The sequence below is a fragment of the Rhamphochromis sp. 'chilingali' genome, assembly GCF_963969265.1.
Source record: "Rhamphochromis sp. 'chilingali' genome assembly, chromosome: 18".
Taxonomy (NCBI): domain Eukaryota; kingdom Metazoa; phylum Chordata; class Actinopteri; order Cichliformes; family Cichlidae; genus Rhamphochromis; species Rhamphochromis sp. 'chilingali'.
In genome coordinates, this window is record NC_137945.1 from 4,460,959 (window position 1) to 4,476,448 (window position 15,490).

The following is a 15,490-nucleotide window of genomic DNA, read 5'->3' on the forward strand; positions in this document are numbered from 1 at the left end:
CAAAGATATCATTTAAAATTGGTTCTTTGCTGTCGGTTGCATGTCGACACAACACTGACACATTTTTCAGGATTTCTGTGTTTGCCGATTTTACTAAACCTCATTTTTCATGGATGCCAGAACATGTGTGAAGAGAAAAAGCTGATTTATTTGGACCATTTTCTTCTAACCCTCGGTGCGTCTTTGACTGGGAGCTGAGGAGCGTTTGTCCCTAAGTGTGGTTAATGATGTCACTCTGGCTGAGCACACAGGTTCACTTTAAGCACAGTTTAACTCGTTTGTCCTTCTCAACAAGTTTGAACGCTTTCAAAACCCCAACGACTCAAATATGTTTTTCTGCGTACGGGTTCCCTCAGAAATAAAATGTAACTTTTAAAATCAAGCGACAGACACGATTTAAAAACAAACGTTTTATTTGTTCAGCACCGCTCGGCGAGCAGCGTGAAATGTGTACACAGAACAAGGACAAAGAACAAAACCTGTCACCAAAACACAGAAATGTTCATTACAAACAGACTTTCAGGGACGGGTAAAAACGAGCCTGTTCGTGAGGAAACTCTCAGACTCTCACCAACAACACAAAGACATTTTGAAATGGTTTCAAATCAAATTATGAGGGAGAAGAAGCAACATAACAGGTGCAAACACAGACCAGCGCTGCACGAATCAGCATTTCACATTTTTCTACTTCATCTCTCAGTCTGCTGCGTCCGTCGCAAAAACACCGGCACAGCAGAGGCCTCTTCACATCCGACATGTTACCATGGACGCAGGTCGGCCCGAGAACGGCTGGTTTTATAAATGCAAACGGAAACCACTCCAGGAGCCCGGTCACCAGTTTGGACCTGTGGAGGTGGGGACAGAAAGATGAGGTCAGACAAAAAAAGGAAAGAAACTCCAGGCTAATAGGGGGGTGAAGAATAAACCAAAAAAACAAGGATTCAACTGGTCGAACTGGAAAGAGATGAGGCGAGAAGACTGGATTGGACGAGATCCAGGAAGCTGATCTGTGTGGGCGGGTGAGGAAACCACCTTTGATTAAAATGTGTCAGCAGGGTAAAGTTCAGAGGGAATATCCCACTAACCGAGCGCCTTAGACAGGCAGGGAGAAGGGGAGGAGCTTAAGGTCCGTTACACAACGGCTGTGACGTCTGCCTTTCAGCAGCTTTACAACCAGCTCCAGGTGGAGGCAGTCAGAATAAAGACTGGCTGCCTCTGCCTCAATTTTATCCCACAACTTAGACATTCACATTACTCACACTCTCATTACACATACATATAGGATCTTGGGGGTGGGCATGATACACGGAGTCCAAAGTACCATCAGGGTGTACACCCCACCCCTGGCATCGTTGCCCACCTCTCAATTTTAAATACACGTAGACATTGAGGGCTAGCAGGAGGGACCATGCGCTTACCTGCTGCTCTCTGGCAGGTAGCTCCATGCCCTCCTGGGTTTTAAATGCACCTTAGAACACACATGCATCAACACTACAATGAGCGGGTGGAGGGAGGTTTGGAGTCTTCTCTCACCCCCATTCTCTGCGACCTGCTGGAGCAGGGGGGCTAGGACTAGGAGGAGGAGTTGGCCGTCCGACTGCGGTCTGGAGTGTGGAGCCTTCCTGCTGCTGCGGAGTCGGGGCGGTCTGCCTCCCCCCACCGCAGGGAAAAGGGAAACACCACCTGGGTCTGGGTGCAGTTCCCCCCTCCAGGGGCGGGGGCACACGCTTGGGGAGTGTGATCGTGTGTACAACGTCTCTTTATGTCTGTCTCCACGTTGGTCGAGTGTGGAGTAAGTGCATATGAGAGCATGAGGGTGGGAATGGATGTTTGTATCTGTGTGTGCCTGTATGTCTGTGTCTATATGTCAGGTTGGGTGTCAGGCACCACCTCTCTGGGGACATCTTAGGCCCTCCAAGGTTTGGAGGCCTATCTCCCCCTACCACCACTTCCCCTGCCAGTGGCGGACCCCCTCAGACATCGGTGCGTTGGTGGTTCTTTGTGTCCGGGGATGGGCGTCCAGGTACACACCGGCTCACTCCTTGGCGGCCGCTTATCGGGGCCTGGAGCCTGGGGCTCGCTCGGGCCACTTCGGAGGTGGGGTGCCCCCGGCCTCTCGGCCTGGGGCTCGGTCACTCAGGCGCGGCTGGCTGCCGGCGGAGCTCACGGGCGCGTCACTGCAACTCCCCCTGGCTTCTGCTCCGCGGCTGCTGAGTGAGCCCTCATCTGGGACTCTCCTCAGCTCTTTCTGGGACAGTGGCGCAGCTGCCCCTCTGTTGGTCTTCCTTGGTCTCTTGTGTTCTGGGGGCCTCTGGATGTCTGGAGTTTTGATCTCCTCCACACCTGCTTCATGCCCTGGAGGACGGGGCTGTGGCCCCCCCACACCCTCTAGCAGATTATTACATGAAGGAACCTTTTAAAAAACAAAAAACAAGCGCGTCCATGCTCACAGGTGTACACACGGGTGATCACACCCACAAACTACACCTTTTTTGGCTCCTACCTCAAAGCACACTGTGTTCTGTTGATCTTATGTGCTGCACAATAATGTTTAACATTTATTATTTACTGTCATATTCCCATATATCATTGTGATGTTGTTTATTCTATTACTCTTGTTCTCTTCTGCTTGCTTTCTTTTTTCTTTCTCAGCAGGTGATCCAGGTGATTGATATATGCATTTTTTTTTCTCTGCCCGTTCTGTTGGTTTTTGTCTTTTGCCCTTCTCCCCCGTCCCTCTTCTCAGCTGTTTCTCTTTCTTTCTCCCCTTCTTTCCCCCAGTCAAGTCTGTCCCGTATTCAGTAAGTGAAAATAAAATAAACAATAAAAGGTGAATCAAATGGACCATTACGGCAAGGCTGGGATGGTCAATTTGGTAAAGTAAATCCGTTGGGCATCTTTCTTTGCCTTTAGACAACAATTCTGATGCAAAAGAGCCAAACGGGACAGGCAAAAAAAAAAAACAACAACAAAAAAAGAGGGAGGAGCTTCTGCTGGTGACAGCAACACGAGCACACATGCTGTACGGAAGGAAAAAGGTGATCTTTTTAAAAGAAAACTTTTTTCTCTTATATGTTTTTAACATGAGAGCTGGTGTGTGGCTTTGGTTAAAAACAATATTTATTCACCACAGAAATGACCATCAGTGTCAGACGACCTTAAACCCTGAGAATATGAGCAGTGAGGAGGATCAGCCACTCACTTTTCATTTCTTTTAGCCATCTTGTTAAATTTACCTGCAGAGCTGTTGCGGAAGTTCTGTTTCTGAAAGCTGAAGCGACTGTTCCCGTGTTGGGCGCCTGCGTTCAGCCTGTTCAGAGCTCCTCTCCTCGGTCCCTGTGGAGCAGAAAAAGACCCAAGTCACTGGCAGTGACCCAGTTCAGGGACGGCGTCCTTCAAGGGACGATTACATTAAGCTTTTATAGCTTGTGAATTTTCTTTTTAGTCATATAAGACAAACACAGTGACACCAATATATTAAAAGAACAATATTTGTCTCTTGTATATACAATACCTCCATATAGACACTGTAAAAATTGTCTTTGAGATGGAGATTTGAAATGATATGAAACAGAAATATGTGCCCTGAATCTTTACTGAAGCTCTGTATTTGAAACAGGGACACGTTTCACTGCTCTAAGGTTTTAATTATCCCTTTAAGACCTTCCACAGAACCAAGTCCGCCAGAGCTTATATTATATTTTTTACATGCTGTGGAGCCATTTGTGGGAGCATTTCAAGTTGCTATACATCAATACAACCATTAAACCCCAAATTATAATAATATGTCTGCATTACGTGCATAGCAATTACATAAATTGCAAAAAAGTGCAATAAACTACAAAAAAATGAAAATCGATTTTGTTTTTTTTAACATATATTTCTAGTTAGAGAAATTTAAGAGGCTCATCCCTGAAAACTGTAAATACAAAAAAGTTGCACAAACTAGTTTCCCACCACAGGACATTTATTTTAAGTGTCTTCATGGTTTTGTTTTTGAAATACACCAATTTTTATACACTGCAGGAAAAACTAAAATAAATATTATAGTGCAAATTTGCAAAAAAAACAGCATGTGTATCAAAATAAACTATTTCCAGCAGTGCAATATGAGTCCTCAGCATCCCAGAAACAACACAGAAAGTCATAAAGTCAAACATAACTTTTAAAAACAACAGTATAGGCTCATAAAGCCCTGAAGGTAAAAAACTACATTTCCGCGTTTTGGGCAGGAAATGGCAGACATGCGATAGTTTGCGCTGACGTCTGTTCCGACGTAGGAAGTGTTACGAACAGCTGATCGGATCGGCAAAGCGTGTTTCTGGAATATTATGTTTTTGTTGCTGCAAGTGCTTTTTATGAAGTTTTTGCAAAGCTTTATGTGGAAGGAAACCGTGACCGAGGACAAGCTGATGGCATAAGATGTAAGTACAACTCTTCCGGTTTCATATGCAAAAACCATTATTGCGCTAGCTCACGTGGTTGCAGAGCTACCGGGATTTAAAAATAGTTACGCAAAACGGAGCGTGCCCGCTCCGATCGGCTTTAAAGGGTTAGACACATCAGCTAATCCCAGCTTAAGATACTTAACATGGCAAAAATAAAAATAAAAAATCAGTAAAAGTAAAAAAATAAATAAATTAAATACAAAATTTAATTCATTTCAGCCTTTGCTGTTTAAAACACTTCTGGCGGAAAGTCTAAGGATTTCTAGGCAACTTGAGCAGCACATCGTAAACTAGACCGTCCCATTTAACAGCCTCAGACTTCAAGCGTTCAAAGGATGAAGCCCCTGGATTGGGACACGCCCACTTTGACCTTTTCAGGAAGTCATCACCAAACGTGTCACATGACTAAGCCAGGTGAGACTCGCTGTAACCTGGCTCTTAATGCTCACCGTGCTTCCATCTCGTCTCCTGTGGTCCACATGAGGCATCTTGTCACTGTATCCCATTACTGGATCACTGACAACAAAAACACATTTCAAAACTATTTAATCAGTGACAAGAATAAAAGAAACTTTACTTCAGTTAAAACTGAAGGATATTGTGCTTGACTGTACTCAAGTGTCCTAAAGACATTAAAGCCTGGATGGCCCTCAACCTTCTCCACATCTTGTCTTTGGCTTTTGACGTGTTGATTTTATTGTATTCTATTTATTTTTGGTCTTTTTCGTTGCTGTTTTTATGCGTTTACTCCTCTGTACAGCATGTTGGCCCACGGTGGTTGTTTTAAAGTGCAGCTGGTACAGTATGACAGTTATATTAACACAACAGTGAGTCAAATGTCAATGTGCAGAAGACATCTGGAGGCAAACAAACATCTTTTTAATACATGCGTCGACTCTTCTTTCAGACACCAGGTGCAGCCTGCTAAAGGGGCAGCTATCCATTATCATCCCACTGAGCCATTGATGAAAACCACAAGAAAGAATAAAAGCCCTACTGCAGGTCAGGTCACATGACATGACCACAGGTAAAACACCTTGAATACCAAAAATCAGCTTAATAAATAAAGCCTGGCTCACTGGGAGCTCACTTCCTGTTTGACTTCTTCACATGTTTTCTTTGTCTCATGCTGTTTGTGACAAACTGAGGTCATTTTATTTTGAAGAGTTCTTCGAGTGACTCCAAAAGACATTCAGCTCCAAGCTAAACAAATCCATTTGACTCTTTGTTAAAAAAGGACCATTTTTATGCTCCTACAGGCTAATAAATAATGCTAATAAAAATGTGTAAACAACAGAAACTCAGTGCAGTGGGCTGCAGCGTGAAATCAGAGCTACTGGTGGAGCTTGGACCAAGTTTTTACAACATTATCTTATGAGTTATTGATTCGTGGAGCTCAAAGGAATGTTTACTGACTTCACTCACGTTTGTTTATTTTTGTTTTTTTGCCATAATTTGGGGTGCAGGGATGTTTCCCCATAAGGAGACTGTACTTTGACCTGCCGCACAGATGTTTAATCAACCTAAAAAGTACATGCACATGCCATCCAGCATGTGACTAGAGGACAAAAACCAACAACTAACATCATGATGTCCATTCAGCTCTCCAGTAATGATCTCACTCCTTGCTACGCTCGTGACCAGAGTCCTCTTTGTGCTCTGGAGGGTCCACGTAACAAGGACTACCTCCTTGCACCTAATCTAAGAAAGATTGCCCTTCTGACGATTGCACATGAACATATTCTGCCAAAAACAGCATCTACAGAAACATTGTCAAGTGATTGATAAGAAGACTTGGGTTAAAACCCACCTGCATGCACCCAGGGGGCGCTGTGACATAGTGCTCCCAGCTATTGTAACTTTAACCCCTTCCAGTTTCTCCTGTCGCCTCCTTTCCAGGTCGTGCCTCAGGTCACCCGGACCTCGCACCGGCTGCAGCCTCACGCCCTGAGGTCAATTTACCAAAAGGATTAATGAATCAGTCATAACCAGAGCTCCCAATAGTCTCTAGTATCGAGTGCATTTCTTTATTTCTCTTTTCTTTTTTTACCTGTGTTGGTCTCGAGAAGAACAGAGGCTTGTCGTCACTGAGCAGCGAGTTCATATCCAAACTGAAACCTCTGCAGACAAGAAGGAGAAAGCCAAGAGAAAAGATTTTAGAGTCATTTTTAGGGCGTCTGTAAAGAAAAAGGAAGATATTTCTTATAATTTATGTACTGCTTTCACCATCACTTTACTTCGGCAGGTAAACAAACTTTATGCCTGTCCACCTACTGGTTTGACTCGAATCCCTCGTCCGACGTCAGCTCCTCCATCTCTTCTTCAGAAAAGCTGCCTTCTTGTGGAGCTGAGAAGCGCTGATTCAGGGTGATCCCATCCCCTCTGAAATACTGCTCTGTAAATGCAGACCACACACACTTAAAACACACCACTTGTACGACTATTTGCACTTCTTAGCTCACCTTTCTTCTATATGATTACACGCACATCAATGCTGCTCGGTGCCTTTTATTTAGATTTTATTCTTTTTTTATCCTTTTTTTTGTAATTTTACTCTGTCCTAAAGAACAACAGAATCCCGTTACTCTTATTTTGAAAGTTTAGTTGCTGCTAACCAGCAAGTCCTGCTAATGTCTAAGAAGACAAAGTAAGCTCCCAGTAGAGCCGCATTTCATCCCAGAGTCAGACTGGTTCGGCTCCGGAGATCTGACGTGAGCTGGGCGGTTTACTTTAACCAGACCCTGCACCACATGGAGAACTGTTTCATGTACTGGTAGCCTAACCTGGCTGATGCTGCAGAGCAATGCAAAGACCACCTGTGGGTGCCTAAGCTGTGTAGCCTCCAACTAGTGTTAGGAGGAAGACAAGGAGTGCAATAACCTCACCTACCAAAATCTATTGCCACAAACACTGTGCCGCTCATTGTTGGACCTAGTTTTTGTTGTTTTGTCAGAAAATATCTGCAGGCCCTGTGTGCAACATGCAGTACTAACCTTTGACAAGGTGCACGAGTGTGATAATCTCCTGGGCAAACGTCCCAGTGTGCATGGCGGTCTCCTGATATGTGCCGGAGTGCTCCAGCATGGGCAGGAAGTCCAGACGCTGGCGACCAACATTGACCAGATCTAAAGAGAGCTGCCTGTCTGAGGAATAACACAGCGGGCTGCAGGACGAGGAAGAAAAGAGGGAGATTGATACCAACACAATGAATAAACACATGATAAATGATCCTTGTGGCCAGGGAATCGGCGTTTGTTTAGCATGGCTTAAGTCACTGAAAATTAGCTTTAATGCCATTTTAATATTTAGTTTCTACACTGTGTTTACATCCTTACTTAATGCAGTGTTTTTTAAAAGATGGATCTTAAATGTACACTCCTTTCTGTACCAATCACACTTAAGTAAAAAAGTCGTTACCTTACCCAGTAAACTTACCTTTAACGAGTCCCAAAAATCACAATGCTTACAGTAACTAGTCTTTTATTTGGTTGAATAAAAAGGAAGGTTTTCACCCTTAAGCGCACAGAGAATCACACCAATTTTATTCATTTTAATGGATATTTAAAAAGGCTTAAAGGAGAAGCCAGAGAAGCCCAATATACGCTTTTTTTATTTTATTTATTTATTTTTATATAACTGGCAGGTGAGCTAAAGCTTGGGGCGAAAGTTCACACTTCTTTTCTCGTATGAAATCTTCGACTCTTAGTTCATATATCTGATCCGCTTGTCTGCTGGATTCTCCAGTCCTGTCACGGTTCAAGAGGAACGACACAGAAGTGTCCGATTGTACACAATCTTTAAATTCGTATCCTCCTCCTGACGATTACTTCTTTTAGAAGCTTCCTTTTCAAAGCACTGTCGAAGGACGATGCTGATTAACCTCTTGGTAACAGATGTGATTGAAGGTTTCCAGTTATCCAGATTAGTGATCTTTCTGTATATGGAGTCCATTTTTCCTTTCAACAATAGTGATTACTGGTGTCTTCTGAAACCATTGACAAGGCCTAAAATTCTCTGCTGTCACCACTGAAGATTATGTTCCTGGATTTATTTTCTCTTCTTAAACTAAGGACAATTTCACTTCAGTTTTCTTCAGGATAAATCATCCTTTTATGTTTGCTGCTTTGAAATGCTCCAGCTCCTAATTTATTCAGGTTTATAGCTTCGTCGCCATCTTTTCAAAGCGTTAATGAGGGTGCATTTTCCCCAGTTATCTTCTGTGATGATGATGATGATGATGATGATGATGATGATGATGATGATGATGATGAATCCTTTATTTTAGCTGGTTGATGATATTCACGTCATTAGTCTCCTCCTCAAAAAGCCTGTAACTAATGTTTAGGCCGTGAAGTTGAACTCTTTTCATGATCCATCAGACTCCAATGGCTCGCTGCACAAAACACGGACTTGCTTGTGCCTGCCTTTACTTGGACGATTCCTTGCATCTGGATCCTCGGCACGCTTTCCAATAAGATTGTATACGCACAAACACGAAATGGCCAAAACTCACTCACGGCATGCACTTTCTGAGCAGGACTCCATTCACTGCCTCTCCTTCTTCCCATAACTGATTGGTGCACACAGGTTCCTCATTGATTCCTAAATGTCATCTCTGGTATGTGGCCCAACAATGGCTGCCAAGTCTTCTCATCTTCCTGCAAAATGTCTCATTTTATGGTTTCCCAACATTTTCTCCATGGCAGAGCCTTCAGATCATCATCTTCTTCTTTTGCTTGCTGTAGTGAACTTCCTCTCTGGCATTTAGACAACAAGGTGTGTGGTTTATCACAGTGCATATCAGAGTTTCCATGTTTATTTTTAGTAGTACCATCAGTTACTGCCAGTTTTGCTCAACTTCCCTTTCAAAACAAGAGAAAGAACAGATATTTCCTCTTCCAGTAGCAACAGCATTAGTCCAGATGTCACTGACTGTGTCCTTAAATGCACATACGAGGCAAATCCTAAATTCACTGAGGATCATTTTTCATTTCCAAGCAGCTCCAAAAGAAAGCAGAAGCAAAAACTCTCTTTATGTTATCAGCACACCGAAGACACCATATTACCAAGTGATGACGGAGTGAGAGGTGGTGTTTGGAGGGTGCACATCACGCTTTTTTTTGATTTTAGAAAACATGGTTTAATGTAGGTTTCAGTAGCAAACTCTTCTTTAGACTCAGACGGTCTGAGATCCTCCTGAAAAACGTGTGATTGCCAGCGCCCACAGGAGTTGCATCTGCTGATCGAATCCTGTCAGTACTGTGTCTTGTATCCCACATTCAGCTTTCAAAGTCCATCAATCAGTAAAAACCAACAATGTTGTAGATGTAAGGTAAATATGCCTCTTAAAGCAGTTTTAAATCAAACATCATCCAGAGTTGGGGGTAGAAATTGCACCTTTCCATCCTCAAAAGGGATAAATTAGGATTCAGTCATCTTCATTACGAAATAACAGGTCCTTTGGATTCATCTACACAATTTAACTCAACGCATTAAAAAAAATAAATCAAGTGCAAAATTGACTCCTTTATTTGTGCGACTGGAACTTGAATTCAATGAAACAAGTTTGTTGCAAATTTTCTTCCAGGTGAATTCTGAAAAGCACAAATGAAGACTCCGCATCAGCACCATGCTTCCTAAAATAAAGGCCATATTCGGTTCGGGACTAACATCATGGAGTTGGAAGTTCCTTTTGTTTTCCTTGAGGTGTCCTGCAGTCCACAAGTATTCATGAGAGTGACTTCCACTTTAAATGAACATGGACTCCTTGGAGAAACTTCTATGAAGCATCCCAGCCGTATGAGGTAACGGCACATATGATTGGGTAGGTCCCTTTAATTCCCCATAAGGGAACACATTTCCAGTACTGGTTCTGAATCTGCCAGTATTCAAATCAATTTCATCCAAAATCAATTTTAATATCAGATGACATGGAATTATTTGTGATTTTTTCAATGCCAGTCTTCAAACTCCATGTGGCAGCTTCATGGGTTTTTTTCTTCTTCACAAGATCATGAAAAGAAAGTGTGAACTTTCACCCCTCACCCTTGATAAGATAAAGAAAATACTCTACCTGTTCTGGTTTATGGGCCGACTCATGTCCACCTTGATGGTTAGCGTTTCCTCTGTTAAAACCGTCATATTATTGGCTTTCTGATTGCTCCATCCCTGCTGCCTCAAATGGGGCATTTTAGGGTCCAAATCCCTCCTTGGGGGCCGTTCCAGACTTCTAGGCCTTTCCTGGTCCCACTGTTGAAGTTTGTCTTTTTCTGCCCAGTTGGGCTCATCTTTAGTGTCGTCGTCATAATCTTCCCTAACGGGGTGGAACCCTTGTCTCTGCTCTTCGCGAGGAAGATCTTGGTATCCCTGGGAGACCTGCTGTAAGCGTGGGTGATTTCTTGGTTGTCCTGGCCGTCCGCTTTGATTTGGGTTGTACCTCCTTCTTGCTGGTTGAGTGGCACCTCTCCCCCTGTGATTCATGGGGCCACCTTGAACACCATATCTTGCTGCATTTGACCTGTCCTGAAGCACAGGGCTTCTCCTAGTTTCATAATAGTTTGATTCCCCCGAATTACCTTGATAACGGTGTTCTCGTGGATCTTCCTGATCATCCAACCTGGTTCCCGTCTTCCTAAAAAGCTCCTCAGAGGAGCCCCCTGGACGGGGCTTCCTCTGTCGATCAAACTCAGGCTTGAGATCCCTGTGGTCATCAAACCTTTCCCATCGTGGCAGCTTTCTATTGTCTCGGATGCCATGATCGTGTTCAATGACAAGTGGCCCCGAGTACCGACCGTCTCCGTGGGGGAGGTTTCCCCGAGTGTCTTCACCAAACTCATGTCTGCTTCCTTCCATTGAGTAACCCTTTTCCCCAAAGTCCTTCTCATTCCTGGACCTGTGGTGGCATAAGAGGAGGCGGTTCAACATCTTCACTTTTAAATTCAGACTGGAAATAATCAAACCTAAATGAATCAATATGTAATCATTAATGTATTATCACTGATAACACAAATAATGAAAAGAGGTCAAAATAAGACAAAAAGAACTTTACATTTCTCAGAAAGAAGGTAAGAAACTATAAGCCATGCAATATTTAACACTAGAGTAGTGCATTAGTGAAATTAAGGCATGAAGATGAACAGTGAGGAAATTTGCGCTACAGAAAATTAGAAGATAGGAATCTTCTACGTTCTTCATTTCCCGATAGTGCTGCAAAGCATTTTGCTTAAAATTTACCCAGGATGATTGACGTCATCCATTTCTCTTCGTTGTCTTTTAAAAGGGAGGCCCCTCTCATGATGTGGGTTTTCCCTTTGTCTGCCTCTATTAGGACCTTGAGTGAATCTCCTCCCTCTTTCCCCATCTCCTCCAACTCTTTGGTCGTCAGACCTCAAACTGGGACTGAGGTCTGTGAACCTCCACCGATCCCTGACCTGCTCCTCTCTCTTCCAGCCCATCCCCGAATCCCTCTGGTCTGAATTAGACCTCGGTGTCGGTGGCAACCTTTCCCTTGTGAACTTCGGAGGCGACCGACTCCTGTGTTCAAAATTCTGGAATTCCTCTCTAAACCCTTCTCTTCTCCTATCTCCATCAAATCCTCCATCTCTCACTGGGGGAAACTTCCATTCTTCATAGCGTACATCATGGCGGGGTGATAACCTCCTGTGGTGAAACTCCTCCCGGTCTTTGTAAGGCTGACGTTCAAATCGATGGTCATCTGTGAATGGAGGGGCTCTCCTCTGCCCTTCTGGATACATGTCTTCACTGAAGTTCTCCCTGATTTCTTCAGAACCTTTCCGAAAGCGTTCCCTTCTGTCCATAGAAATCCCATCCAGATCTCCACTTGGTCTGTGTGGATCAAAGCCAGGTTCCTCCAATGGCAACCTCCTGAAAAAGTGAACATAGAAAAAAAAAAATATATATATATATATATATATATATATCATTTTAGAAACAGATAGCACCGGAATTAATGCATCAGCATCTAGAAAATAATTTTAAATCAGTTTTTGGGAAGCATAACTTCACTTGGAAGTACAATCTAGAACACTAGCAAGATAGTGTAAGAAAATAAGCAAATAAGTACAGTGGAACCCTGGCTTACGAAGACCCATGGTACGGCAAAATGCCCACGTAACGAAATAGATGAAATAGAAATTAAATTTTTTTTAAATTAAATCCCATAATGTTATGTACATGTACACATACGTATGTATGCATACATATGCTTTCTTCAACCTCCGCCACCTCCTCCTCCACCAAGAACTTCATCTTCAGCCAGCATCGCCTCACTCAAAAGGCGATGGAAATTTTGACTTACGAAAGACCCTCTGGAACAAATTAATTTCATAAGTCGGGGTTCCACTGTATATTCAAAACAATAAGGACTGCAATTACCAGTTTTAAAAAATCTGATTCATTTCTAAAAATGTAATGATGTAATGAAAAACAATATACCAGTAAAAATGACAAGAACAGTAACTTAAAATCAATACAATTAGTAGAAATTGAACACTTGTGAGTTGAGCTGTGTTGGAGTACACCCAATAACAGATGATAGTGTGTCAGAACTATTTAAACTATAAAATATAAAACTGTCTGAGAAATATTAAGGTTTCACACCATACAGGACATTAAAATCAACTTTTCAAATTTTAAAACCAACTTTAAGGCTAATTGGAAGCCAAAATAATGACCTCAGTGCAGCTGTGACATGGTCAGATTTCTTTTTGCTAAGAACTATGCCAGATAAAGTTGGTTACGGTGCTTTGCAATGTTCCCGTGAACAGAGCATTGCAGTTGTCCCGATTTGAAATATTGAGGCAAGGAACAACACTGGCCCAGAAAAATTCAGTCAAACGATGATTTATTGAGCACATGCCTGGGAAGATGTACACTGCAACACATCAGCATAGATCCACCTCTAAGAATACGCTTGAGACTACTTTTTTAATGTCAGGGTTAACGCACCTTCATGCGTCAAATGAACATCGAATGCAACAATTTTAGATATCTTAAATATCTAAAAAACAGACAAAGACGTTCCTCTTTCTATCACACCTTCCATATATGGCAATTAGTTTCAGGCCCAGATGGTCCCTGTGGGCTTGTCCTTTTCTTGACCTGTCTTCTGTCACTTGTTACCTGTCAAGCTCAAACGCAGTTAGAAGCTAAATGAATTCCTGGCCTTCGGCCTGGCCTATGTTTATATTATATGTATCTGTCAGCGTGAATGCTGTTTTAACCTTCTGTTGCTCCAAGTCACTTACACAATAGATTGTGAAGACATCGTGCTCACAAAGCTTGAAACCTTAAATAGACTGAGCATCAATTCTTCACGAGCACAACATAAAATGTGTATACAATGATTATAGCTGCACCTGTACTAAAAAGGTTAATATGATGCCAGTAGCTTCAATAAACAGTTTAATGCATAATGCAATGTTAATGATAAAGGATATACTGTAGCAGTAAAATGATTTCTGTATCTCCACACAGTCAAGTGGAAAAAAAGTACAGGCCAGATTTCCATCGACCTTATGCAACAGAAAGCTCCAAACTTTTTCAATACTTTTAGATGATAGAAAACAGAACAACAGCACAGTTAGAGCCGATTTTGGAAAATAAGGTCAGCAACTGAAATTTCCAGACTCTCAGCTTCAGCACCAGTGATCGCATCAGTTTGTCTTGTGCGTACACAGGGGTGGAGACAGGTAAACATAACTGTGCCTCTCAAGTTAAACAGCAGTGGTCCTAAAAATGACCCCGTGGGAACACCAGACGGTATAAAATATTCCCCAAGTAACCAAACACTACAGTCACACGCTAGAATGGCTGTATAATAAAAGCACAGTTAGTGCAGCGTATTTACCTGTAATGTGGTGATCGAGACCGTGGTATTGACATTTTGTCAACCTTAAAGGAAAGAACAGCATTTTATTACAACATCAAGAGTGCTGGGACAACACCCAATTTTACAGTCAACTCTGCAGCAGGTGCAGAGGACAAAACTCAGCCTTTCAACATTCATTTCTGCAAGAAAGCTTGAACAGGGCTTAAACTTCACTGCAGGCATGATTTCAAAAAGTTCAAAGAAACGTGGTTATTAAAATATTGGACACATACGCTTACAACAACATCGCACTGGTGTAGAACAACTGGACAGAGGTGGGCCGACACCTGACACTTTCCACCATAGTATGTATACTCTGTTTCTAATATACAAATATGAGCCAAACTATTTTAAAATCGTGTAACTCAGGAAACACTAGCTCAGCAAAATAGATTTGACAAAGTTATTAAAAGTCTAACTGCTACCACAGCTATATATAAATAAGAATCTTTTAACGTTACTCTGCATAAGCTAAACAAGCTTAAGTTAACATTAGTAGGGCTCCCATCTTAAATATTATAATCATGCATTAACTACTCCCATCAAAAATAAAGTTAACCAGTATCCACTGCATTAATCGATTACTCATCCAAACCATCTGTAATGTAGGTTTTCAGACTGGATAAATGCCTGCAGGTCTCACATGACACCAACCTGAATATTTTCTACAAACTAAGACAGTTAACTCACTGATCACCGGGAACATCAGGGTCAGCGGTGCTTTAAGGGGCACGCCGATAAATCGAAAAACGCCCCTTCTTCTTTAATGTTACACAAACCACAGCTCTGTTTCCGTATGAGGAGCTTTTTGCTTTAAAGAGCATCAAAAAGAGCGTCTTGCATGTCATCACACATGTTTCCTAAACTAAACAAGGATAACGCTGGTTAGCAGCTAATGCTACGCAGTTCTCTTACCTTTGACCGCGACGCGCGACAGGCCAACGATCGGCTAACAACGCTAGCTAAAAAAACAAGGATAAACGCACCAAAATACGACCAAATAACAGATTACAAACCGAGATTACAATCCTATCTGTCGCTAAATTTAACCAAACGCCAGCTGCGTGCTACTCTTTCCGTTAAACACTGTAAATAAAGAGACTGTGTGGACATTTGCTCCCAAAGATCCGCCAAAAAAACCTGAGCTCAACAC

At 42.5% G+C, this 15,490-nt stretch overlaps 1 protein-coding gene across 3 annotated transcripts in view; it reads right to left on the reverse strand.

Moving 5' to 3' along the window:
- LOC308385794 (uncharacterized protein) overlaps positions 1 to 15,490 on the reverse strand; it is a 33,907-nt gene extending 18,417 nt beyond the window's left edge. Inside the window, exons 1-11 of one of the 3 annotated variants that reach the window (XM_080864932.1) lie at positions 15,253 to 15,490; positions 14,317 to 14,360; positions 11,682 to 12,332; positions 10,522 to 11,340; positions 7,442 to 7,611; positions 6,723 to 6,843; positions 6,499 to 6,568; positions 6,259 to 6,395; positions 4,898 to 4,964; positions 3,237 to 3,336; positions 794 to 845 (exon numbers count right to left, since the gene is read on the reverse strand). In XM_080864932.1, the coding sequence (XP_080721058.1) occupies positions 832 to 845; positions 3,237 to 3,336; positions 4,898 to 4,964; positions 6,259 to 6,395; positions 6,499 to 6,568; positions 6,723 to 6,843; positions 7,442 to 7,611; positions 10,522 to 11,340; positions 11,682 to 12,332; positions 14,317 to 14,351 (2,184 nt within the window). In that variant the 5' untranslated portion in view covers positions 14,352 to 14,360; positions 15,253 to 15,490 and the 3' untranslated portion in view covers positions 794 to 831. Of the gene's footprint in view, positions 1 to 793; positions 846 to 3,236; positions 3,337 to 4,897; positions 4,965 to 6,258; positions 6,396 to 6,498; positions 6,569 to 6,722; positions 6,844 to 7,441; positions 7,612 to 10,521; positions 11,341 to 11,681; positions 12,333 to 14,316; positions 14,361 to 15,252 lie in introns of those variants that run through there. The other 2 variants (XR_013969647.1, XR_013969648.1) reach the window with 2 other exon arrangements.